Source organism: Bufo gargarizans, chromosome 7, assembly GCF_014858855.1.
Source record: "Bufo gargarizans isolate SCDJY-AF-19 chromosome 7, ASM1485885v1, whole genome shotgun sequence".
Classification (NCBI taxonomy): domain Eukaryota; kingdom Metazoa; phylum Chordata; class Amphibia; order Anura; family Bufonidae; genus Bufo; species Bufo gargarizans.
Genome location: NC_058086.1, coordinates 173,268,045 through 173,295,111, shown reverse-complemented (window position 1 = coordinate 173,295,111; position 27,067 = coordinate 173,268,045). Strand labels below are relative to the sequence as shown.

At 50.8% G+C, this 27,067-nt stretch overlaps 1 protein-coding gene across 1 annotated transcript in view; it reads left to right on the top strand.

Annotated features, from left to right (window-relative positions):
* The first annotated feature begins 200 nt into the window (after nucleotides 1–200).
* The window catches only part of CAMKV (CaM kinase like vesicle associated), a 38,993-nt gene continuing 12,126 nt past the window's right edge, over nucleotides 201–27,067 (top strand). The window contains exons 1-9 of the mRNA XM_044301585.1: nucleotides 201–295; nucleotides 1,805–1,936; nucleotides 2,189–2,263; nucleotides 14,172–14,310; nucleotides 18,442–18,562; nucleotides 21,248–21,323; nucleotides 21,401–21,537; nucleotides 21,852–21,930; nucleotides 23,269–23,356. Of these exons, the coding sequence (XP_044157520.1) occupies nucleotides 201–295; nucleotides 1,805–1,936; nucleotides 2,189–2,263; nucleotides 14,172–14,310; nucleotides 18,442–18,562; nucleotides 21,248–21,323; nucleotides 21,401–21,537; nucleotides 21,852–21,930; nucleotides 23,269–23,356 (942 nt within the window). The remainder of the gene's footprint in view (nucleotides 296–1,804; nucleotides 1,937–2,188; nucleotides 2,264–14,171; nucleotides 14,311–18,441; nucleotides 18,563–21,247; nucleotides 21,324–21,400; nucleotides 21,538–21,851; nucleotides 21,931–23,268; nucleotides 23,357–27,067) is intronic.

The following is a 27,067-nucleotide window of genomic DNA, read 5'->3' as shown; positions in this document are numbered from 1 at the left end:
ACAGTATATAGAGGATATACAGCTCAAGCCCCACGCAACACACGTATATACAGTATATAGAGGATATACAGCTCCAGCCCCACCCCTGCAACCTATGACAGATGGAAGGACAGGTAGGTACCCAGTTAGGCCATGATGTGATCTATGACACGGAATGATATAATCATGGAACGCTCTCTGTCTTCTGCTGCAGGCGGGCAATGCCGTTTGGATGTGTGACTCTAGGCGACAAGAAGGATTATAATCACCCCACAGAAGTAAGCGACAGATATGATCTGGGTCAACTCATCAAGACGTAAGTGTGAGATCAGAATACTACTGACATGTTCCAAGGGGAATGGCGGTATCAACCTTATACAATCGGCGGTGTCGGCCTCCCCTCATACAATCGGCGGTGTCACCCTCAAACAATTGGCAGTGCTGGCCTCCCCTCGTACAATCGGCAGTGTCACCCTCATACAATCGGCGGTGTCAACCTCCCCTCTTACAATCGGCGGTGTCAACCTCCCCTCGTACAATCGGCGGTGTCAACCTCCCCTCGTACAATCGGCGGTGTCAACCTCCCCTCGTACAATCGGCGGTGTCAACCTCCCCTCGTACAATCGGCGGTGTCAACCTCCCCTCGTACAAATGACGGTGTCAACCTCCCCTCGTACAATCGGCGGTGTCAACCTCCCCTCGTACAAATGACGGTGTCACCCTCATACAATCGGCGGTGTCGGCCTCCCCTCATACAATCGGCAGTGTCACCCTCATACAATCGGCAGTGTCGGCCTGCCCTTGTACAATCGGTGGTTTTGGCCTCCCCTTGTACAATCAGCGGTGTCGGCCTCCCCTCGTACAATCGGCGGTGTCACCCTCCCCTCGTACAATCGGCGGTGTCACCCTCATACAATTGGCGTGTCGGCCTCCCCTCGTATAATCGGCGGTTTCAGCCTCCCCTCGTATAATCGGCGGTGTCAGCCTCCCCTCGTACAATCGGCGGTGTCACCCTCATACAATCGGCAGTGTCGGCCTCCCCTCGTACAATCGGCGTTGTCACCCTCATACAATCGGCAGTGTCGGCCTCCCCTCGTACAATCGGTGGTGTCACCCTCATACAATCTGCGGTGTAGGCCTCCCCTCGTATAATCGGCGGCGTCAGCATCCCCTCGTACAATCAGCGATGTTGCCCTCCCCTCGTACAATCAGCGGTGTCACCCTCATACAATAGGCGGTGTCGGCCTCCCCTTGTACAATCGGCGGTGTCACCCTCATACAATCGGCAGTGTCGGCCTCCCCTTGTACAATCAGCGGTGTCACCCTCATACAATCGGTGGGGTCGGCCTCCCCTCGTATAATCGTCGTCGTCAGCCTCCCCTCGTACAATCGGCAGTGTCACCCTCATACAATCGGCGGTGTCGGCCTCCCCTCGTACAATCAGCGGTGTCACCCTCATACAATTGGTGGTGTCAGCCTCCCCTCGTATAATCGGCGGTGTCGGCCTCCCCTCGTACAATCAGCGGTGTCACCCTCATACAATCGACGGTGTCGGCCTCCCCTCGTACAATCAGCGGTGTCACCCTCATACAATCGGTGGGGTCGGCCTCTCCTCATACATTTTTCATGCACCTCCACTTTTCTTTTGGGCGGGATGCTGTGTTGGTGCTTTGGTCAAGAACTGCGCTGTTTAAAAAAAAGCCAAGTGTGAAACAAACCTAAGACGATTTCTGGAAAAGCTGGGTGACATCCAATATGGCTGCCGTGACCGCTCCCATGGAACTCGTCAGCCATCTTTCTACAGCCTCTTGTGATGTCTCCCTAGGGAGGAGTTTTGTGAAGTATTTCGCGCCAAAGAGAAATCTTCTGGGAAACTTTACACCTGCAAAAGGTTCCTGAAGAGAGACGGCCGTAAGGTCAGAAAAGCGGCCAAGAATGAGATCAACATCCTGAAAATGTGAGTGACCGGGGAGACATAAAGGGGGCCCCGTGGGCTGATGTGATGCATTTACTTTTCTCCATGTGGAATCCACTGCAGGGGTTACATTGTATCAGATGCGTGCAGTGGGTGGGGACAGAGGCGTGCCTCTTCATGCTGCTTTCTGATTGGTGGATATTAGGCAGTTCTCTTATAACTGCAGGGAAGGGGTTAATGTGAGGTGCAGAGATGGCGCTGACGTCTGACGCTTCTGCTGTATTTCTCTCGTAGGGTTAAACACCACAACATCCTGCAGCTGGTTGACGTCTTCGAAACGAAACAGGAATATTTTATCTTCATGGAGCTGTAAGTGGCCGAACGTTCATCTGTACAGACACACCCACAGCTCTTCAGATCCCGCCCCCCTAATTCAGGCCCCTCCCCTGCAGTTCCTGACCGTCTGTCTCTGGTGACGCAGATCCGCGCAGTTCTGTGTGCCTGGGTCCTATGTAATAATCTCGGACTCCCCTCCGGCTGAACAGTAGGTTCCGGTCGGCACTCGGGAGGTTGGCGGCGCATGTGGCGGGAGCAGCACCAATGTGGTATAAATAGAATCCCGCCACTCACTGTCTCCAATCAATGAATCTCTTTGTATTGTTATAACGGGAACGCGCTTCAGCCCCTCCTGGGCCTTTTTCAACCATAACACAAACAAATAAATCGCACAATATATAGATGTGGGCGGCACCTCCGGTTGGGACGCCGTCGTCCGGGTAACCTTAATAAACAAGGGAAAGGATTCCTCTCGTCATTTCTGCCCGGTCCAAAAAGGTAAAAGACATCAATAAAACACGAATATCTGGATTACAGATAAAAATAACATCATAGATAATATCACATTATTCAACTTAAAGCCTCGTATTCCCTATTTAACCCCTTGCGTTCCAGGGTCTGCAGCACTGGAGAAATCCTTGAATATTTCCCCCTCTCTTTCGGTATTCCATTTGCTCTATTATCTGATATTTCAGTAGATATTCTGGCCACGTGTGTCACATTTGTGGTAGGTACCGTGGACTTCCATGCTGTATGGTGTCCCCCACATACCAGAGGCCACAGACTTTACATTGGAGCGCGGCATGCACCACAAGCAGGGAATGTGCCACGTCTAGCGGTATCAGCGTGGACGCACAGATCCGTGGGCTGGCACACTCCTCTATTTGTGGACCAATGCTTGTTAATGACATTGTCAATCAGGGACTGTGGTGGATAGAATTTATGTAGAAAAGGTATTCTTCTATTTTCACTTTTTCTCTCTATTTTTTTGTGCCATATTAGTGTTTTTCACATCACTTAGAGCTTTTTGTAAAATATATGTGGGCTCCCTCTCTGTCGGAATTTATTGCCCATTTCCCTCATTATGTCGCACCCTCTGTAACGGACACCTCGGTTCAGCATGTCCTCTATGGTAGTGGGGGAGGCTGTCCGTTGGTTTAGGGTCTCCTGTGTCCCCCCCCCCCGTGTGCAAAATATATCGTCTATGAATCTCTTCTCATACCTCCAAGAAGGAAGAGGGACACTATGTGCGGCGCGCCACGGCATATTTTCTCAGCATTAGGCCACGCCTTTAACTCCGCCCAAAACATAACTAAACACCTGATCACACCCAGTCACCTAAATGCCCCCATGTAGTAATTATTCCTCCTTTATGCCCCCTCACAGTATTTATGTGAGCATTGTGCCCTTTCACAGATTATGCCCAGCTGTGCCCCCTCACAGTAGTTATGTGACCCCTCACAGCAATATGCCCAACTGAGCCCCCTCAGAATATATACCCATCTGTGCCCCCTCACAGAAAGTAAAAAGAAAACTCCACATACTCACCTCCTTCAGCAGCAGCAGCAGGATCCACATCGGCTGCTCTGGTCTGTGGAGGAGGAGGAGCTGACTGCTGGCGGCCCCGCCCCCTGCAGAAACCTGTGGTGTGGAGCGCCTGCAGGAGGGAAGGAATGATGGAGCAGGAAGCCGATGGCAGCTGTCTCTGCGTCCTATGGAAGATGGCTGCCTGAGAGCGGGACATACCGCCTCCGTACTGGGACCATGGGATCCGCCACTGAAATCCGGGACTGTCCAGCATGTGACATATGCCTGGAAATCACTGTTTGGATATATTTTTCCTCTAAATTAGCCATTTAGCCATTTGCATATGGGGGGCCACGTGCACTCTCACTGTCGAGCCACGTTTCTGAAAAATAATTAATCTTTAAACAACATAATTGTCTTTTTAGACCGGTCAGAAATGAGAAGATAGTGGAATTGTTTTCCTTGTTTATTAAGGTTGCCCGGACGACGGCGTCCTACGCCTTCCGGAGGCGCCGCCCACATCTACATATTGGCTCAGGACGGTCCGAAACGCGCCCCTGTTATAACAATAAAAAGATTGATTGAATGAAGACAGCGAGTGGCGGGATTGTCCTTATACAGTCAGTCTACAGCATGGGGGCCGACAGGGGCCCGAGCCGCTAAGGGCCGGGAGCTCAGACCACCTCAGACTCCCAACAGACAATGCACCTGAGCCACCAGCGGCCGCCCTATGTCTCTGCACAGACACAGAGCTCGGCTGGTTCTCTTTTGTGATCGGAGGCGCCGTTCCCCAGTTATGTTACCTTTTTAGGCCTTTGGTGCAATAAGGGCGTCACCGTTGCTCTTCCACCCAAGCTCCCCTCCTATATATGGCCAGCCCCTCTCTCGCTGCTTTGATTACCAGAACCAGGCAGTGGGAGAGCAGCCAGGGAGGGGCTGGTCACTGGTTCCCATCTTATATATAATGGACTGATGCACCCCATATCTCACACTTCACATATCTGACACCCATCATATCAATGAATTTAAAGCCACATCCAATTAAAGGGACCCTGCACTTAACACTTACCTTCATGAGCTGCAAAAGTGAAGAGAATCTGCTGCTCACTGTTATCAGTCATTCAGGAACTCCCCTCCCCCCATCATTTTATATCACACATCTCCTCACTGACGTAACGCTCCAGTACTGATATAATATAACCTCCAGACATTACATCACATGTGACTGATATCAGCCACTCCTCTTATAACGCTCCAGTGCTGAAATAACCTCCAGACATTACATCCTATGTGACTGATATCAGCCGCTCCTCTTATAACGCACTAGTGCTGATATAACCTCCAGAGACATTACATCCTATGTGACTGATATCAGCCGCTCCTCTTATAACGCTCCAGCACTGATATAACCACCAGAGACATTACATCCTATGTGACTGATATCACCCGCTCCTATTATAACGCTCCAGCGCTGATATAACCTCCAGACATTACATCACATGTGACTGATATCAGCCGCTCCTCTTATAACGCTCCAGCGCTGATATAACCTCCAGACATTACATCACATGTGACTGATATCGGCCGCTCCTCTTATAACGCTCCAGCGCTGATATAACCTCCAGAGACATTACATCACATGTGACTGATATCAGCCGCTCCTCTTATAACGCTCCAGCGCTGATATAACCTCCAGAGACATTACATCCTATGTGACTGATATCAGCCGCTCCTCTTATAACGCTCCAGCGCTGATATAACCTCCAGAGACATTACATCACATGTGACTGATATCAGCCGCTCCTCTTATAACGCTCCAGCGCTGAAATAACCTCCAGACATTACATCCTATGTGACTGATATCAGCCGCTCCTCTTATAACGCACTAGTGCTGATATAACCTCCAGAGACATTACATCCTATGTGACTGATATCAGCCGCTCCTCTTATAACGCTCCAGCACTGATATAACCACCAGAGACATTACATCCTATGTGACTGATATCACCCGCTCCTATTATAACGCTCCAGCGCTGATATAACCTCCAGACATTACATCACATGTGACTGATATCAGCCGCTCCTCTTATAACGCTCCAGCGCTGATATAACCTCCAGACATTACATCACATGTGACTGATATCGGCCGCTCCTCTTATAACGCTCCAGCGCTGATATAACCTCCAGAGACATTACATCACATGTGACTGATATCAGCCGCTCCTCTTATAACGCTCCAGCGCTGATATAACCTCCAGACATTACATCCTATGTGACTGATATCAGCCGCTCCTCTTATAACGCACTAGTGCTGATATAACCTCCAGAGACATTACATCCTATGTGACTGATATCAGCCGCTCCTCTTATAACGCTCCAGCACTGATATAACCACCAGAGACATTACATCCTATGTGACTGATATCACCCGCTCCTATTATAACGCTCCAGCGCTGATATAACCTCCAGACATTACATCACATGTGACTGATATCAGCCGCTCCTCTTATAACGCTCCAGCGCTGATATAACCTCCAGACATTACATCACATGTGACTGATATCGGCCGCTCCTCTTATAACGCTCCAGCGCTGATATAACCTCCAGAGACATTACATCACATGTGACTGATATCAGCCGCTCCTCTTATAACGCTCCAGCGCTGATATAACCTCCAGAGACATTACATCCTATGTGACTGATATCAGCCGCTCCTCTTATAACGCTCCAGCGCTGATATAACCTCCAGAGACATTACATCACATGTGACTGATATCAGCCGCTCCTCTTATAACGCTCCAGCGCTGATATAACCTCCAGAGACATTACATCCTATGTGACTGATATCAGCCGCTCCTCTTATAACGCTCCAGCACTGATATAACCTCCAGACATTACATCACATGTGACTGATATCAGCCGCTCCTCTTATATCGCTCCAGCGCTGATATAACCTCCAGAGACATTACATCCTATGTGACTGATATCACCCGCTCCTATTATAACGCTCCAGCGCTGATATAACCTCCAGAGACATTACATCCTATGTGACTGATATCAGCCGCTCCTCTTATAACGCTCCAGCGCTGATATAACCTCCAGACATTACATCCTATGTGACTGATATCAGCCGCTCCTCTTATAACGCTCCAGCACTGATATAACCTCCAGAGACATTACATCCTATGTGACTGATATCGGCCGCTCCTCTTATAACGCTCCAGCACGGATATAACCTCCAGAGACATTACATCACATGTGACTGATATCACCCGCTCCTATTATAACGCTCCAGCACTGATATAACCTCCAGAGACATTACATCATATGCGACTGATATCAGCCGCTCCTCTTATAACGCTCCAGCACTGATATAACCTCCAGACATTACATCCTATGTGACTGATATCAGCCGCTCCTCTTATAACGCACTAGTGCTGATATAACCTCCAGAGACATTACATCCTATGTGACTGATATCAGCCGCTCCTCTTATAACGCTCCAGCACTGATATAACCACCAGAGACATTACATCCTATGTGACTGATATCACCCGCTCCTATTATAACGCTCCAGCGCTGATATAACCTCCAGACATTACATCACATGTGACTGATATCAGCCGCTCCTCTTATAACGCTCCAGCGCTGATATAACCTCCAGACATTACATCACATGTGACTGATATCGGCCGCTCCTCTTATAACGCTCCAGCGCTGATATAACCTCCAGAGACATTACATCACATGTGACTGATATCAGCCGCTCCTCTTATAACGCTCCAGCGCTGATATAACCTCCAGAGACATTACATCCTATGTGACTGATATCAGCCGCTCCTCTTATAACGCTCCAGCGCTGATATAACCTCCAGAGACATTACATCACATGTGACTGATATCAGCCGCTCCTCTTATAACGCTCCAGCGCTGATATAACCTCCAGAGACATTACATCCTATGTGACTGATATCAGCCGCTCCTCTTATAACGCTCCAGCACTGATATAACCTCCAGACATTACATCACATGTGACTGATATCAGCCGCTCCTCTTATATCGCTCCAGCGCTGATATAACCTCCAGAGACATTACATCCTATGTGACTGATATCACCCGCTCCTATTATAACGCTCCAGCGCTGATATAACCTCCAGAGACATTACATCCTATGTGACTGATATCAGCCGCTCCTCTTATAACGCTCCAGCGCTGATATAACCTCCAGACATTACATCCTATGTGACTGATATCAGCCGCTCCTCTTATAACGCTCCAGCACTGATATAACCTCCAGAGACATTACATCCTATGTGACTGATATCGGCCGCTCCTCTTATAACGCTCCAGCACGGATATAACCTCCAGAGACATTACATCACATGTGACTGATATCACCCGCTCCTATTATAACGCTCCAGCACTGATATAACCTCCAGAGACATTACATCATATGCGACTGATATCAGCCGCTCCTCTTATAACGCTCCAGCGCTGATATAACCTCCAGAGACATTACATCACATGTGACTGATATCACCCGCTCCTATTATAACGCTCCAGCACTGATATAACCTCCAGAGACATTACATCATATGCGACTGATATCAGCCGCTCCTCTTATAACGCTCCAGCACTGATATAACCTCCAGAGACATTACATCCTATGTGACTGATATCGGCCGCTCCTCTTATAACGCTCCAGCACGGATATAACCTCCAGAGACATTACATCACATGTGACTGATATCACCCGCTCCTATTATAACGCTCCAGCACTGATATAACCTCCAGAGACATTACATCATATGCGACTGATATCAGCCGCTCCTCTTATAACGCTCCAGCACTGATATAACCTCCAGAGACATTACATCACATGTGACTGATATCAGCCGCTCCTCTTATAACGCTCCAGCGCTGATATAACCTCCAGACATTACATCACATGTGACTGATATCAGCCGCTCCTCTTATAACGCTCCAGCACTGATATAACCTTCAGAGACATTACATCATATGTGACTGATATCAGCCGCTCCTCTTATAACGCTCCAGCGCTGATATAACCTCCAGAGACATTACATCACATGTGACTGATATCAGCCGCTCCTCTTATAACGCTCCAGCGCTGATATAACCTCCAGAGACATTACATCCTATGTGACTGATATCAGCCGCTCCTCTTATAACGCTCCAGTGCTGATATAACCTCCAGACATTACATCACATGTGACTGATATCAGCCGCTCCTCTTATAACGCTCCAGCACTGATATAACCTCCAGAGACATTACATCATATGCGACTGATATCAGCCGCTCCTCTTATAACGCTCCAGCACTGATATAACCTCCAGACATTACATCACATGTGACTGATATCAGCCGCTCCTCTTATAACGCTCCAGCACTGATATAACCTTCAGAGACATTACATCATATGTGACTGATATCAGCCGCTCCTCTTATAACGCTCCAGCGCTGATATAACCTCCAGAGACATTACATCATATGTGACTGATATCAGCCGCTCCTCCTATAACGCTCCAGCGCTGATATAACCTCCAGAGACATTACATCATATGTGACTGATATCAGCCGCACCTCTTATAACGCTCCAGCGCTGATATAACCTCCGGAGACATTACATCACATGTGACTGATATCAGCCGCTCCTCTTATAACGCTCCAGCGCTGATATAACCTCCAGAGACATTACATCCTATGTGACTGATATCAGCTGCTCCTCTTATAACGCTCCAGCGCTGATATAACCTCCAGAGACATTACATCACATGTGACTGATATCAGCCGCTCCTCTTATAACGCTCCAGCACTGATATAACCTCCAGAGACATTACATCACATGTGACTGATATCAGCCGCTCCTCTTATAACGCTCCTGCGCCGATATAACCTCCAGACATTACATCCTATGTGACTGATATCAGCCGCTCCTCTTATAACGCTCCAGCGCTGATATAACCTCCAGAGACATTACATCACATGGAACTGATATCAGCCGCTCCTCTTATAACGCTCCAGCGCTGATATAACCTCCAGAGACATTACATCACATGTGACTGATATCAGCCGCTCCTCTTATAACGCTCCAGCGCTGATATAACCTCCAGAGACATTACATCATATGTGACTGATATCAGCCGCTCCTCTTATAACGCTCCAGCACTGATATAACCTCCAGAGACATTACATCATATGTGACTGATATCAGCCGCTCCTCTTATAACGCTCCAGCGCTGATATAACCTCCAGAGACATTACATCATATGTGACTGATATCAGCCGCTCCTCTTATAACGCTCCAGCGCTGATATAACCTCCAGAGACATTACATCATATGTGACTGATATCAGCGGCTCCTCTTATAACGCTCCAGCGCTGATATAATCTCCAGAGACATTACATCATATGTGACTGATATCAGCAGCTCCTCTTATAACGCTCCAGCGCCGATATAACCTCCAGAGACATTACATCCTATGTGACTGATATCAGCCACTCCTCTTATAACGCTCCAGCACTGATATAACCTCCAGACATTACATCCTATGTGACTGATATCAGCCGCTCCTCTTATAATTCTCCAGTACTGATATAACCTCCGGAGACATTACATCACATGTGACTGATATCAGCCGCTCCTCTTATAACGCTCCAGCGCTGATATAATCTCCAGAGACATTACATCATATGTGACTGATATCAGCAGCTCCTCTTATAACGCTCCAGCGCCGATATAACCTCCAGAGACATTACATCCTATGTGACTGATATCAGCCACTCCTCTTATAACGCTCCAGCACTGATATAACCTCCAGACATTACATCCTATGTGACTGATATCAGCCGCTCCTCTTATAACGCTCCAGCGCTGATATAACCTCCAGAGACATTACATCACATGTGACTGATATCAGCCGCTCCTCTTATAACGCTCCAGCACTGATATAACCTCCAGAGACATTACATCCTATGTGACTGATATCAGCCGCTCCTCTTATAACGCTCCAGTACTGATATAACCTCCAGAGACATTACATCACATGTGACTGATATCAGCCGCTCCTCGTATAACGCTCCAGCGCTGATATAACCTCCAGAGACATTACATCCTATGTGACTGATATCGGCCGCTCCTCTTATAACGCTCCAGCGCTGATATAACCTCCAGACACTACATCATATGTGACTGATATCAGCCGCACCTCTTATATCGCTCCAGCGCTGATATAACCTCCAGAGACATTACATCCTATGTGACTGATATCAGCCGCTCCTCTTATAACGCTCCAGTGCTGATATAACCTCCAGAGACATTACATCCTATGTGACTGATATCAGCCGCTCCTCTTATAACGCTCCAGTACTGATATAACCTCCAGAGACATTACATCCTATGTGACTGATATCAGCCGCTCCTCTTATAACGCTCCAGTGCTGATATAACCTCCAGAGACATTACATCCTATGTGACTGATATCAGCCGCTCCTCTTATAACGCTCCAGTACTGATATAACCTCCAGAGACATTACATCACATGTGACCGATATCAGCCGCTCCTCTTATAATGCTCCAGCACTGATATAACCTCCAGAGACATTACATCCTATCTGACTGATATCGGCCGCTCCTCTTATAACGCTCCAGCACTGATATAACCTCCAGACATTACATCACATGTGACTGATATCAGCCGCTCCTCGTATAACGCTCCAGCGCTGATATAACCTCCAGAGACATTACATCCTATGTGACTGATATCGGCCGCTCCTCTTATAACGCTCCAGCGCTGATATAACCTCCAGAGACATTACATCCTATGTGACTGATATCGGCCGCTCCTCTTATAACGCTCCAGCACTGATATAACCTCCAGAGACATTACATCCTATGTGACTGATATCGGCCGCTCCTCTTATAACGCTCCAGCACTGATATAACCTCCAGAGACATTACATCATATGTGACTGATATCAGCCGCTCCTCGTATAACGCTCCAGCGCTGATATAACCTCCAGAGACATTACATCCTATGTGACTGATATCGGCCGCTCCTCTTATAACGCTCCAGCACTGATATAACCTCCAGACATTACATCCTATGTGACTGATATCGGCCGCTCCTCTTATAATGCTCCAGCACCGATATAACCTCCAGACATTACATCATATGTGACTGATATCAGCCGCTCCTCTTATAATGCTCCAGTACTGATATATCCTCCAGAGACATTACATCCTATGTGACTGATATCAGCCGCTCCTCTTATAACGCTCCAGTACTGTTGTAAACCTTGTCCTTCGGGTCACCGGCCCTTTAAATGACTCCATATTGTATGATGTAGTGTCAGCAGGTTGTGTAACACTGATATCGCTGATAATGCGGCGGTTCTGTAATTTACGCAGTTCTCGCCTTCATCTCATTTTGCTGAGTCCAATGACTTATCACAGTAATTACATCGCTATACGAGATGAGAATGTCAGATTTTGTGAGGATTCAGCTGAACAGATCTCACTTTAATTAAGCAGAGCTGCATGTGTTATTGTATGGCAGGAATGGACATCGCTCGGGATACCGGGAGAATACTGCGGCCTCATCAAGGAGAGGAGATGCAGCGGTGGCTGGAGGGGAGTCTCCTGTGCACCATCACAGCCCTGGCTCCTCTCTGCCAGGCGCATTGCAGTCTACACTGAGCTCTACAGCAGGTTGTGGGGCCACATGGAGCAGTGCTGCCACCTAGTGGGAAGAGAGCAGCACTGCAGGCAGGTCACAGTCAGTGTACTCTCCAGAGCCTGGCCCACCTGAACACGCAGGCACACATTGAAGAAAAAATAATGGTACCCACATGCACCTCAACAAGTCTGCCATGTATGTTCACTGTAAAGAATTATTGCGTGTCAGATTTAAAAAAAGCATATGTCTGGTTTAGGAGTGATGATCTGCAGGGCTGTGGTGAAGGGTGGATGTTCTGCAGGGCTCTGGTGAAAGGTGGATGTTCTGTAGGGCTCTGGTTCAGGGTAGATGTTCTGCAGGGCTCTGTTTGAGGGTGGATTTTCTGCAGGGTTGTGGTGCAGGGTGGATGTTCTGCAGGGCTCTGGTGAAAGGTGGATGTTCTGTAGGGCTCTGGTTCAGGGTAGATGTTCTGCAGGGCTCTGTTTGAGGGTGGATTTTCTGCAGGGCTGTGGTGAAGGGTGGATGTTCTGCAGGGCTCTGGTGAAAGGTGGATGTTCTGTAGGGCTCTGGTTCAGGGTAGATGTTCTGCAGGGCTCTGTTTGAGGGTGGATTTTCTGCAGGGTTGTGGTGCAGGGTGGATGTTTTGCAGGGCTCTAGTGCAGGGTGGATGTTCTGCAGAGCTCTCGTTGAGGGTGTATATTCTGCGGGGCTCTGGTACAGGGTGGATGTTCTGCAGGGCTGTGGTGCAGGGTGGATGTTCTGCAGGGCTGTGGTGCAGGGTGGATGTTCTGCAGGGCTGTGATGAAGGGTGGATTTTCTGCAGGGCTCTGGTGCAGGGTGTATGTTCTGCAGGGCCGTGGTGCAGGGGGGATGTTCTGCAGGGCCGTGGTGCAGGGTGTATGTTCTGCAGGGCCCTGGTGAAGGGTGGATGTTCTACAGGGCTCTGGTTGAGGGTGGATATTCTGCAGGGACGTGGTGCAGGGTGGATGTTCTGCAGGGCTGTGGTGCAGGGTGGATGTTCTGCAGGGCCGTGGTGCAGGGGGGATGTTCTGCAGGGCTCTGGTGCAGGGTGGATGTTCTGCAGGACACTGGTAAATGTTCTGCAGAACAGCTTGTGATCATTATTCTATCCTGCAGCCTGTTGCGATGCTCTGCGTGCTCCATCCTCCTATGTGAAAACTGCAGCTGAATAATAAATCTGAAGACATTTGATTCTTGGAGGAATCTGGGAGCAGAAAGCTCCTGGTGATGCGGCTCCTCTGCCCGTCCCTCGCTGTCACCATACAATATGGAGTCACGTAACGAGTGCCGCAGCCACAGGAAGACGTTCTAGATAATTAGGGGTCTCTACATCTGTCCTGGAGCTCCTACAGATACAGCTGGGTGACCCCCACTCAGCGCCGCCATTGCCTACAGATTTACACTGATATGCTTTAGGGCTCATTCACACGAACGTGTGCTGCCTGTTGCCGTTTTGCGGATCCGTCTGCATTCCGCATCACGGATGAGGACCTGATCACTTCAATGGGTCCGCAAATCCGGAGATGCGGAACGGTGCCTAGCTTTTTGCGGAACGGACGGATGGGTCCGCGATCCCCATGCGGTTGGGCCACGGTCGTGTGAACAAGCCCTTACACTGATCTGCTGGACCAGTGGAGGGACTGAATACACATATATATTCGCTGCTCTCTGATTGGCTGTTACTTACGTTCAGGGCATCGGGGCGTGAAGTCTTTGACTGGATCCTGGATCAGGGATATTACTCAGAGAAGGACACCAGTAACGTCATCCGGCAGGTCCTGGAGGCAGTGGCGTATCTGCACTCACTCTGTATTGTGCACAGGAACCTGAAGGTGAGGGCTCAGGCCATGAGTGTAACTGGGAGCAATGAGGGGTCATGGCAATGGCTGTTACTGGGAGGTATGATGGGTCAGGCCACGGGTATTTACCCAGAGGTATGGGGAGTCAGGCCACGGGTATTTACCAGGAGGTATGAGGGGTCAGGCCATGAGTGTTACTGGGAGCAATGAGGGGTCAGGCCAGAGGGGGGTATGAGAGGTCAGGCCAGAGGGGGGTATGAGAGGTCAGGCCAGAGGGGGGTATATGAGAGGTCAGGACAGAGGGGGTATATGAGGGGTCAGGACAGAGGGGGGTATATGAGGGATCAGGACAGAGGGGGGTATATGAGGGATCAGGCCAGAGGGGGGTATATGAGAGGTCAGGACAGAGGGGTATATGAGGGGTCAGGACAGAGGGGGTATACGAGGGGTCGGGAAAGAGGGGGTATATGAGGGGTCAGGACAGAGGGGGTATACGAGGGGTCGGGAAAGAGGGGGTATATGAGGGGTCAGGACAGAGGGGGGGTATATGAGGGGTCAGGCCAGAGGGGGGTATATGAGAGGTCAGGACAGAGGGGGTATATGAGGGGTCAGGACAGAGGGGGTATATGAGGGATCAGGACAGAGGGGGGGTATATGAGGGATCAGGACAGAGGGGGGTATATGAGGGGCCAAAACAGAGGGGGGTATATGAGGGGTCAGGACAGAGGGGCTATACGAGGGGTCGGGACAGAGGGGGTATATGAGGGGTCAGGAAAGAGGGGATATATGAGGGGTCAGGACAGAGGGGGTATATGAGGGGTCAGGACAGAGGGGGGGTATATGAGGGGTCAGGACAGAGGGGGGGTATACGAGGGGTCGGGACAGAGGGGGTATATGAGGGGTCGGGACAGAGGGGGTATATGAGGGGTCAGGACAGAGGGGGGTATACGAGGGGTCAGGACAGAGGGGGGGTATACGAGGGGTCAGGATAGAGGGGGGGTATATGAGGGGTCAGGACAGAGGGGGGTATATGAGGGGTCAGGACAGAGGGGGGTATATGAGGGATCAGGCCAGAGGGGGGGTATATGAGGGATCAGGACAGAGGGGGGGTATATGAGGGATCAGGACAGAGGGGGGGTATATGAGGGATCAGGACAGAGGGGGGGGGGGTATATGAGGGATCAGGACAGAGGGGGGTATATGAGGGATCAGGCCAGAGGGGGGTATATGAGAGGTCAGGACAGAGGGGGTATATGAGGGGTCAGGACAGAGGGGGTATACGAGGGGTCGGGACAGAGGGGGTATATGAGGGGTCAGGACAGAGGGGGTATACGAGGGGTCGGGACAGAGGGGGTATATGAGGGGTCAGGACAGAGGGGGGTATATGAGGGATCAGGACAGGGGGGGTATATGAGAGGTCAGGACAGAGGGGGTATATGAGGGGTCAGGACAGAGGGGGTATATGAGGGGTCAGGCCAGAGGGGGGTATATGAGGGATCAGGACAGAGGGGGGGTATATGAGGGATCAGGACAGAGGGGGGTATATGAGGGATCAGGACAGAGGGGGGTATATGAGGGGCCAAAACAGAGGGGGGTATATGAGGGGTCAGGACAGAGGGGCTATACGAGGGGTCGGGACAGAGGGGGTATATGAGGGGCCAAAACAGAGGGGGGTATATGAGGGGTCAGGACAGAGGGGCTATACGAGGGGTCGGGACAGAGGGGGTATATGAGGGGTCAGGACAGAGGGGGTATATGAGGGGTCAGGACAGAGGGGGGGTATATGAGGGGTCAGGACAGAGGGGGGTATACGAGGGGTCGGGACAGAGGGGGTATACGAGGGGTCGGGACAGAGGGGGTATATGAGGGGTCAGGACAGAGGGGGGTATACGAGGGGTCAGGACAGAGGGGGGGTATATGAGGGGTCAGGACAGAGGGGGGTATATGAGGGGTCAGGACAGAGGGGGTATATGGGGTCAGGACAGAGGGGGGTATATGAGGGGTCAGGACAGAGGGGGGTATACGAGGGGTCGGGACAGAGGGGGTATATGGGGTCAGGACAGAGGGGGGTATATGAGGGGTCAGGACAGAGGGGGGTATGAGGGGTCATGACAGAGGGGGGGTATATGAGGGGTCAGGACAGAGGGGGTATACAAGGGGTCAGGACAGAGGGGGGTATATGAGGGTTGGGACAGAGGGGGTATATGAGGGGTCAGGACAGAGGGGGTATACAAGGGGTCAGGACAGAGGGGGGTATACGAGGGGTCAGGACAGAGGGGGGTATACGAGGGGTCGGGACAGAGGGGGTATATGAGGGGTCAGGACAGAGGGGGGTATATGAGGGGTCAGGACAGAGGGGGGTATACGAGGGGTCAGGACAGAGGGGGGGTATACGAGGGGTCAGGACAGAGGGGGGGTATATGAGGGGTCAGGACAGAGGGGGGTATATGAGGGGTCAGGACAGAGGGGCTATACGAGGGGTCGGGACAGAGGGGGTATATGAGGGGTCAGGACAGAGGGGGTATATAAGGGGTCAGGACAGAGGGGGGTATGAGGGGTCATGACAGAGGGGGGGTATATGAGGAGTCAGGACAGAGGGGGGTATGAGGGGTCATGACAGAGGGGGGGTATATGAGGAGTCAGGACAGAGGGGGGTATGAGGGGTCATGACAGAGGGGGGTATATGAGGGGTCAGGACAGAGGGGGGTATGAGGGGTCATGACAGAGGGGGGGTATATGAGGAGTCAGGACAGAGGGGGTATACAAGGGGTCAGGACAGAGGGGGGTATATGAGGGTTGGGACAGAGGGGGTATATGAGGGGTCAGGACAGAGGGGGTATACAAGGGGTCAGGACAGAGGGGGGTATACGAGGGGTCAGGACAGAGGGGGGTATATGAGGGGTCAGGACAGAGGGGGTATACGAGGGGTCAGGACAGAGGGGGGTATACGAGGGGTCAGGACAGAGGCGGGGTATATGAGGGGTCAGGACAGAGGGGGGGTATTTGAGGGGTCAGGACAGAGGGGGGTATATGAGGGGTCAGGACAGAGGGGGGTATACGAGGGGTCAGGACAGAGGGGGGTATACAAGGGGTCAGGACAGAGGGGGGTATACGAGGGGTCAGGACAGAGGGGGGTATATGAGGGGTCAGGAGAGAGGGGGGTATTGAGGTGTCAGGCCAGAGGGGGGTATATGAGGGGTCAGGACAGAGGGGGGGTATACAAGGGGTCAGGACAGAGGGGGGTATACGAGGGGTCAGGACAGAGGGGGGTATACGAAGGTTCAGGACAGAGGGGGGTATACAAGGGGTCAGGACAGAGGGGGTATACGAGGAGTCAGGACAGAGGGGGGTATACGAGGAGTCAGGACAGAGGGGGGTATACAAGGGGTCAGGACAGAGGGGGGTATACAAGGGGTCAGGACAGAGGTAGGTATATGAGGGGTCAGGACAGAGGGGGGTATATGAGGGGTCAGGACAGAGGGGGGTATACGAGGGGTCAGGACAGGGGGGGTATATGAGGGGTCAGGACAGAGGGGGGTATATGAGGGGTCAGGACAGAGGGGGTATATGAGGGGTCAGGCCAGAGGGGGGTATATGAGGGGTCAGGACAGAAGGGGTATATGAGGGGTCAGGACAGAGGGGGGTATACGAGGGGTCAGGACAGAGGGGGGTATACGAGGGGTCAGGACAGAGGGGGGTATACGAGGGGTCAGGACAGAGGTAGGTATATGAGGGGTCAGGACAGAGGGGGGTATATGAGGGGTCAGGACAGAGGGGGGTATACGAGGGGTCAGGACAGGGGGGTATATGAGGGGTCAGGACAGAGGGGGGTATATGAGGGGTCAGGACAGAGGGGGTATATGAGGGGTCAGGCCAGAGGGGGGTATATGAGGGGTCAGGACAGAGGGGGTATATGAGGGGTCAGGACAGAGGGGGGTATATGAGGGGTCAGGACAGAGGGGGGTATACGAGGGGTCGGGACAGAGGGGGTATACGAGGGGTCGGGACAGAGGGGGTATATGAGGGGTCAGGACAGAGGGGGGTATACGAGGGGTCAGGCCAGGGGTGTCACCATGTGGGGGGAGCACAGACCCCATTAGGTCTGATGTGTACCCTGTGGGCGGGGGTCTCTCTCTCTCTCTCCTCACTTTTCTTTTCCTGTAGTTGGAGAATTTGCTGTATTTTAACCGGATGAAGAATTCTAAGATCGTCATCAGTGATTTCCATTTGGCCAAAGTAGAGACGAGTCTTCTTAAAGAGCCGTGCGGGACCCCCGAGTACCTGGGTGAGAGCAAGGCCCAGCGACTGGTCGCAGACTAAGGCCTCATGCACACGACAGTTTTTTTTCACGGTCCGCAAAAACGGGGTCCGTGATCCGTGACCGTTTTTTCGTCCGTGGGTCTTCCTTGATTTTTGGAGGATCCACGGACATGAAAAAAAAGTCGTTTTGGTGTCCGCCTGGCCGTGCGGAGCCGAACGGATCCGTCCTGAATTACAATGCAAGTCAATGGGGACGGATCCGTTTGATGTTGACACAATATGGTGCAATTGCAAACGGATCCGTCCCCATTGACTTTCAATGTAAAGTCTGGAGTTCTTTTATACCATCGGATTGGAGTTTTCTCCAATCCGATGGTATATTTTAACTTGAAGCGTCCCCATCACCATGGGAACGCCTCTATGTTAGAATATACTGTCGGATATGAGCTACTTCGTGAACCTCAGATCCGACAGTATATTCTAACACAGAGGCGTTCCCATGGTGATGGGGACGCTTCAGGTTAGAATACACTACAAACTTTGTACAAGACTGCCCCCTGCTGCCTGGCAGCACCCGATCTCTTACAGGGGGATATGATAGCACAATTAACCCCTTCAGGTGCGGCACCTAAAGGGGTTAATTGTACTATCATATTCCCCTGTAAGAGATCAGGGCTGCCAGGCAGCAGGGGGCAGACCCCCCTCCCCTCCCCAGTTTGAATATCGTTGGTGGCACAGTGTGCGCCCCCCATCGGGCCCCCCCTTCCTCCCTCTAATGTTAGAAATCGTTGGTGGCACAGTGTGCACCCACCATCGCCCCCCCTCCCTCCCTCTATTGTAATAAATCGTTGGTGGCACAGTGTGTGCCCACCATCGCCCCCCCCTCCCTCCCTCTATTGTATTAAATCGTTGGTGGCACAGTGTGCCAACCACCATCGGCCCCCCCTCCCTCTATAGCAGTAACAACATTGGTGGCAGTGTGCGGCCTCCCATTCCCCCCCCCCCCCCATCATTGGTGGCAGCGGAGTTCTGATCGGAGTCCCAGTTTAATCGCTGGGGCTCCGATCGGTAACCATCGGCAACCAGGACGCTACTGCAGTCCTGGTTGCCTATGGTTACTTAGCAATAGTACAACAGTAGAAGATTCATACTTACCTGCTTGCTGCTGCGATGTCTGTGAACGGCCGGGAGCTCCTCCTACTGGTAAGTGAAAGGTCTGTGCGGCGCATTGCTAAAGAACTGTCACTTACCAGTAGGAGGAGCTCCCGGCCGTTCACAGACATCGCAGCAGCAAGCAGGTAAGTATGAATCTTCTACTGTTGTACTATTGCTAAGTAACCATGGCAACCAGGGCTGCAGTAGCTTCATGGTTGCCATGGTTACCGATCGGAGCCCCAGCGATTAAACTGGGACTCCGATCGGAACTCCGCTGCCACCAATGATGGGGGGGGGGGGGGGGAATGGGAGGCCGCACACTGCCACCAATGTTGTTACTGCTATAGAGGGAGGGGGGGCCGATGGTGGTTGGCACACTGTGCCACCAACGATTTATTACAATAGAGGGAGGTGGGGGGGGGCGATGGTGGGGGCACACTGTGCCACCAACGATTTATTACAATAGAGGGAGGGAGGGGGGGGGGCGATGGTGGGCGCACACTGTGCCACCAACGATTTCTAACATTAGAGGGAGGAAGGGGGGGCCCGATGGGGGGCGCACACTGTGCCACCAACGATATTCAAACTGGGGAGGAGGGGGGGGGGGGGTCTGCCCCCTGCTGCCTGGCAGCCCTGATCTCTTACAGGGGAATATGATAGTACAATTAACCCCTTTAGGTGCCGCACCTGAAGGGGGTAATTGTGCTACCATATCCCCCTGTAAGAGATCGGGTGCTGCCAGGCAGCAGGGGGCAGTCTTGTACAAAGTTTGCAGTGTATTCTAACTAGAAGCGTCCCCATCACCATGGGAACGCTTCTGTGTTAGAATATACTGTCGGATATGAGTTTTCACGAAGTGAAAACTTAGATCAGAAAAAGCTTTTATGCAGACGGATCTTCGGATCCGTCTGTATGAAAGCAACCTACGGCCACGGATCACGGACACGGATGCCAATCTTGTGTGCATCCGTGTTCTTTCACGGACCCATTGACTTGAATGGGTCCGTGAACCGTTGTCCGTCAAAAAAATAGGACAGGTCATATTTTTTTGACGGACAGGATACACGGATCACGGCCTCGGCTGCAAAACTGTGCATTTTCCGATTTTTCCACGGACCCATTGAAAGTCAATGGGTCCGCGAAAAAAAACGGAAAACGGCACAACGGCCACGGATGCACACAACGGTCGTGTGCATGAGGCCTAACAGTACCGCCGGCCCCACAGTCAGTGTTTCTCACATCCACATAGGAGGCTCAGGGGACACAATACGTGGCCTGGCCCACAAAGCACTGCAATGCATACATATTCAGCTCAACCAGCAGGGGGCAGGAGTGAGATGTGAGGGCCTACAGCTTGGACAGGGTCTATGCACCTGCAGCTCTGGGTGTGAATGGAGTGAAAACCCTGATGAGGACAGTAAATGTACAGCAGAGGATTTTGAGGGACTGAATGTTCTAGGCAGACTGGTCCTCAGATCACATCTTACAGGTGGCGGCTGAGGCTGGCAGCGTGGGAGGGTGGGCACCCTAATCCCCCTCTTCTTTCTTCTTGCAGCCCCAGAAGTGGTGGCGCGGCAGAGATATGGGCGCCCCGTCGACTGCTGGGCGATTGGAGTCATCATGTACATACTGTGAGTGGCGGGGAGTTATATGACGGCACGGCCGGGAGGGGGGGAGATAGACGGGGTTCATGCGTCTTCTTCCGCAGGCTCTCCGGGAACCCCCCGTTCTATGACGAGACGGAGGACGAGGACTATGAAAGCCACGACAAGAACTTGTTCAGAAAGATCCTGCATGGAGACTACGAGTTCGACTCCCCATACTGGGATGATATTTCACCAGCAGGTAGGTGGCCGCCATGCGTCATCTACTTACATCGCCAGCGCTCGTCCAACCTGCTGTAAATGAGGCTTCATCACTGCTGTCATTTTTCTGGTCCTACAGCTGAGGAGCTCGTTACAATGTATCAGCAGAATCCTGCGGAGTAGCTCACATTGTAACCAGGCCTCGGATCAGGTCAGGACGAGCCTCTGGATATACACTGTGCTCCCTCTTGTTGACAGCAAGCAGAGATCCTTAAACAGCGACTGAAGTCTGATACAGAGCAGTAATAATGAATTAATCCTCATCATCTACAACTAACACTTCATTCTCTGCAGCCAAGGACCTGGTGACCCGGCTGATGGAGGTGGACCAGGACCAGCGGGTGACGGCGGCCGATGCCATCAGTCATGAATGGTGACGTTTCACTTCTGTCCCACTCCAGTCATTATTCATACCCATCATGTCCCAGCATGTAGAGGTAAACTCCATACACATTCATTAGCAGATAGAACATGACACGGATCCCACTCCTGGTTCTACGTGGCCCCATCTGGTGGCATAGCCACCTGTGGTCCGTAGACAGGACCCTCAGTGACTGGGGGCTTACATTAGTGGGTCCTTGTTCCAGAGTGCTGCTAGGTGGGTGACCAACAACCACTTACTACCATGGTGACATGTACCAGTGACAGACCCGCCACCTGACCGCCATCGGACATGGCTGCGCCGTCGGGAGCCACCTGCTCTAGATTCCAGGATATCATCTATAAACTGCTGAATACAGAAAGGCTCAGGAGACAGAGCAGCAGCCGGAGCCACTGATGAGGCAGGGGTGTATCTCCGAGAACCTGCAGTCACCCCAGCTGTGCAGGGTAAAGCATGGAGGACAGAGCAGAGCGTAGATGATCTCAATAGACAGTGAGGGTACATTCACACATCTGTGTGTGTTTAGCAGATCCGCAAAACACGGACAGCGGCAATGTGTGTTCCGCACATTGCCGGCACTAATAGAATATGCCTATTCTTGTCCGCTATTGCGGAGAAGAATAGGACATGTTCTATTTTTTTCAGGATCAAAATTGCGGACCCGGAAGTGTGGGTCCGCAATTCCGGATCCCCATAGAAATGTATGGGTCCGCAATTCCGGATCCCCATAGAAATGTATGGGTCCGCAATTCCGTTCTGCAAAATGCGGAATGGAATTGCGGATGTGTGAATGGAGCCTTAGACTCACAGATTAGAATTCCTGGAGCAGAATAAGGGCTCTTGCACACGGCCCTGAGCGGTCCGTGGAACCACGGGCTGGATTCCCGCTGAGAGCAGGAGCGCACGGCGTCATTGGTTGCTATGACGCCGTGCGCTCCCTGCTGCCGCCGCAATACATACACTGGTATGATCTATACCAGTGTATTACTGTACTGTGGCGGCAGCAGGGAGCGCACGGAGTCATAGCAACCAATGACGCCGTGCGCTCCTGCTCTCAGCAGGAATCCAGCCCGTGGTTCCACGGACCGCTCACGGCTGTGAAAAACACTGACAACAGTAGTAAAGTACACAGACATGTTTTGTGTGTGAAAAACAGCCCCAAAACGAGCCTGTCTGTGGATCAGCATAGACCGCGTCTAAAAACCGGAGTGTAAAACCTGAGCCTCAGTGATCGCTGTGATAACTAATAATCATCAATGACTGTGACCCCGACCTGAGCCCCACTCGGCTCAAGCTGCATCAGTAATTACCTGCAATCATCTGTTACAGGATTTCTGGGAACGCAGCATCCGACAAAAACATCAAAGATGGAGTCTGCGCTCAGATCGAGAAAAACTTTGCTAAAGCCAAATGGAAGGTGAGAAGTTTCTTCTATCTGCATCTATAATACTGCTCCTATGTAGAAGAATATAACTACTATAATACTGCTCCTATGTAGAAGAATATAACTACTATAATACTGCTCCTATGTAGAAGAATATAACTGCTATAATACTGCCTCCTATGTAGAAGAATATAACTACTATAATACTGCTCCTATGTAGAAGAATATAACTACTATAATACTGCTCCTATGTAGAAGAATATAACTACTATAATACTGCTCCTATGTACAAGAATATAACTACTATAATACTGCTCCTATGTACAAGAATATAACTACTATAATACTGCTCCTATGTAGAAGAATATAACTACTATAATACTGCCTCCCGTGTACAAGAATATAACTGCTATAATACTGCTCCTATGTACAGGAATATAACTACTATAATACTGCTCCTATGTAGAAGAATATAACTACTATAATACTCCCTCCTATGTACAAGAATATAACTACTATAATACTGCCTCCTATGTACAGGAATATAACTACTATAATACTGCTCCTATGTACAAGAATATAACTACTATAATACTGCTCCTATGTAGAAGAATATAACTACTATAATACTCCCTCCTATGTACAAGAATATAACTACTATAATACTGCCTCCTATGTACAGGAATATAACTACTATAATACTGCTCCTATGTAGAAGAATATAACTGCTATAATACTGCCTCCTATGTACAAGAATATAACTACTATAATACTGCCTCCTATGTACAAGAATATAACTACTATAATACTGCTCCTATGTACAGGAATATAACTACTATAATACTGCTCCTATGTAGAAGAATATAACTGCTATAATACTGCCTCCTATGTACAAGAATATAACTACTATAATACTGCTCCTATGTACAAGAATATAACTACTATAATACTGCTCCTATGTACAAGAATATAACTACTATAATACTGCTCCTATGTACAGGAATATAACTACTATAATACTGCTCCTATGTACAAGAATATAACTACTATGGGGCGGAGTTTGGCCGCTGAGCTGCATGGCTGCCGGTGACTGAGCTCCTCATCCTAGCCGGCACAAACCCCCTTTTATAGCACCTTTTAGAAGCTTGAAATGGGCAAAGTGGAGAGAGATCGCCCCAGGGAACCTGCTGACCCACCTGTGAGCCGCTCCAAACAGCCTGACATGGAGAAATTCCTGAGGAAAGCTGCCAAGGGCACCGCTGCTGGGACACCTAAGATGGCGCCGGCTCCTTCTATTCATTCCGATCCGGATGAATTTTCGGAAGCGGGAAGTATTTCGGATGCTTCCGAATATAAAAATCGCAAGCGGGGAACGAATCTTTCAAAAGCGATCCTTTGCGAAATTTTGGACTCTGCGCTAGCTCCCCTGAAGCAGGACTTGACTGAAATAAAGACCGATCTCCGATCCATCGGCCAGAGAGTCGCTGCACTGGAAAACTCGCAAGACGCGATTATTCGCTTCGGTGAGGAAACATGCTCCACCCTCGGATCGCATAAAGATCTTCTTAACGATGCCCTCCTGCGAATTGAAGATCAGGAAAATCGCAGCCGTAGACGTAATATTCGCATCCGCGGCCTCCCTGAAATATTCGCATTGGAAGTTCTCGAAAAAATCGCGAAAGAAATATTCGCGAATCTTTTAACTCCAGAAAGAGCAGCAAATATTGTCATTGAACGCATACATCGCGCTCTTCGCCCCAAGCCAAAGGCTTCAGACCCTCCGAGAGATGTTGTCTGCGGTATCCTCAGTTTTGTGGACACTGCGGCTCTATTGAAAGCCAGTAGAGAGGCGGACCGCCTGGAATATGAAGGCTCGCAGCTGCAGTTCTTTCAGGACTTGGCACCTTCCACGTTGGCAAAGAGACGTATTTTGCGTCCGCTTCTTGAAGTTCTTAAATCTTCCGGGACCCAGTTCCGCTGGCTGTACCCCTTTGGCTTGGCCGTCGTCAAAAACGGACGGCAGATCACCATACGCACGCCTCAGGACCTATCCGGGGCCTGGGTCCCACTGGGTATTGCTCCAATTGAAATTCCGTCCTGGATGCCGGCAGACCAGGGAGATCCTATACCCTCGCCTCCGACTGCAGACACCTGGTCCCTTGTGCCTGCCGGGAAGAAATCCCGACCCAGTCAGAGTTCCCAGGCCTCCGCTGCTGCGGGTCGCTCTCCTCATCGCTGATTCTTCTCTGCTACGTTGGCCACCATTTTCGCCGTTCACAGTTCAGGTGTTCTCCTGAAGTGGACCTCCGGAAGTTACGGTTTTCTCCTGTTATATTGTTCAGGACATGCATAGGAGCCGTCTAGCCTTTTGACATGGCCTTTCTAGGTGTATCCAGGCCTTTGTTCACCTCCCTGAGGACTTCACCCTCCTGAATGTTATCTACCTCTTCCCTCCCACCCCCTCTGCACAGGGGATTTGTTTGCCGTTGTTTCCCTCATTGACTTCCTTGTTACCTGATGGCCTTTTCATGGCCTCTCCCAGCTCTACGAGACCCCCCGCCTGATGGATCCCGGCACCAGGCCGTGATGAGAAAGGATCCTCTGATTCCCAGGCGCTCCGTGGAGCTCTTAGTTCTGCATTCTGTGATTATGATTTACTGTTTGCATTCTTGTCTCCCTTCTTTTGCCCTCATGTGTTTCCCCTTCTGTGTCCTCTTATCCCATCCTAATGTTCTTACTTGGTTCGCTCAGATTATGATTGCTTTGTGCTTTCCTGCTGACTTAACATGGCTTCTCTTATAGTTTCTTCCCTTAATGTCCGGGGCCTGAACGAGCCGTGCAAAAGATCCCAGGTGATTTCCTTACTACTAAAAGACAAAGTCTCAATAGCCTTTTTTCAAGAAACACATTTCCGGGCAGGTAAGATTCCCAATCTTCCTTCCAAAAAGTTCACTCAGTGGTTCCACAGCGCACAGGCCTCCGCTGGCCGGGGTGTCAGTATTGCCATTCACAAGCAGGTACCCTTTGCGGTTACAGCCTCCTCCTCGGATCCTGATGGCCGGTACTTATTTGTGAAGGGCTCTATAGCGGGCACTCCGGTTACACTGGCCAATATTTACGCGCCAAATAGGGGACAGGTTGCATGGCTGGTTCAGACCCTCGCTGCGCTGGCTGCATTCAAACAGGGTATGGTAATTCTGGGGGGAGATTTTAATGTGACCCTAGACCCACTTCTGGATTCCTCCTCGGGGAAATCGGCTATCACTCACGTACGTCTTAGACGCCTGAAGGTGGCTCTGCGTAAACTAGGTGTTATTGATACCTGGCGTACCCTGAACCCCACGGGTCGTGACTACTCGTTCTACTCCCATGCCAAGTCCTCACACCACAGATTAGACTATGTCTTTCTCTCCTCTGAGCATGTCAAACAAATTGTAAACACCCGAATAGGCAACATCACGTTGTCGGACCACGCCCCTGTCTTTCTGACAGTTTCGCTGTCCACTCTCCCTACACGGGAATGGAACTGGCGTCTCAATGAGACCATCATCCAGGACCAGGTGTCATCGGGGAAAATAGCCACCTCCCTCCAGGAGTTCTTCAGTACTAACACCGCAGGTCCCTCCCCTCCCTCCCCCGCTGTAATCTGGGAAACCCACAAGGCCGTGATCCGTGGAGAGCTTATCGCTCTCGGCTCCCATCTTAAAAAACAAAGAGCCCAGGCCATGTCCACCCTCCTATCCC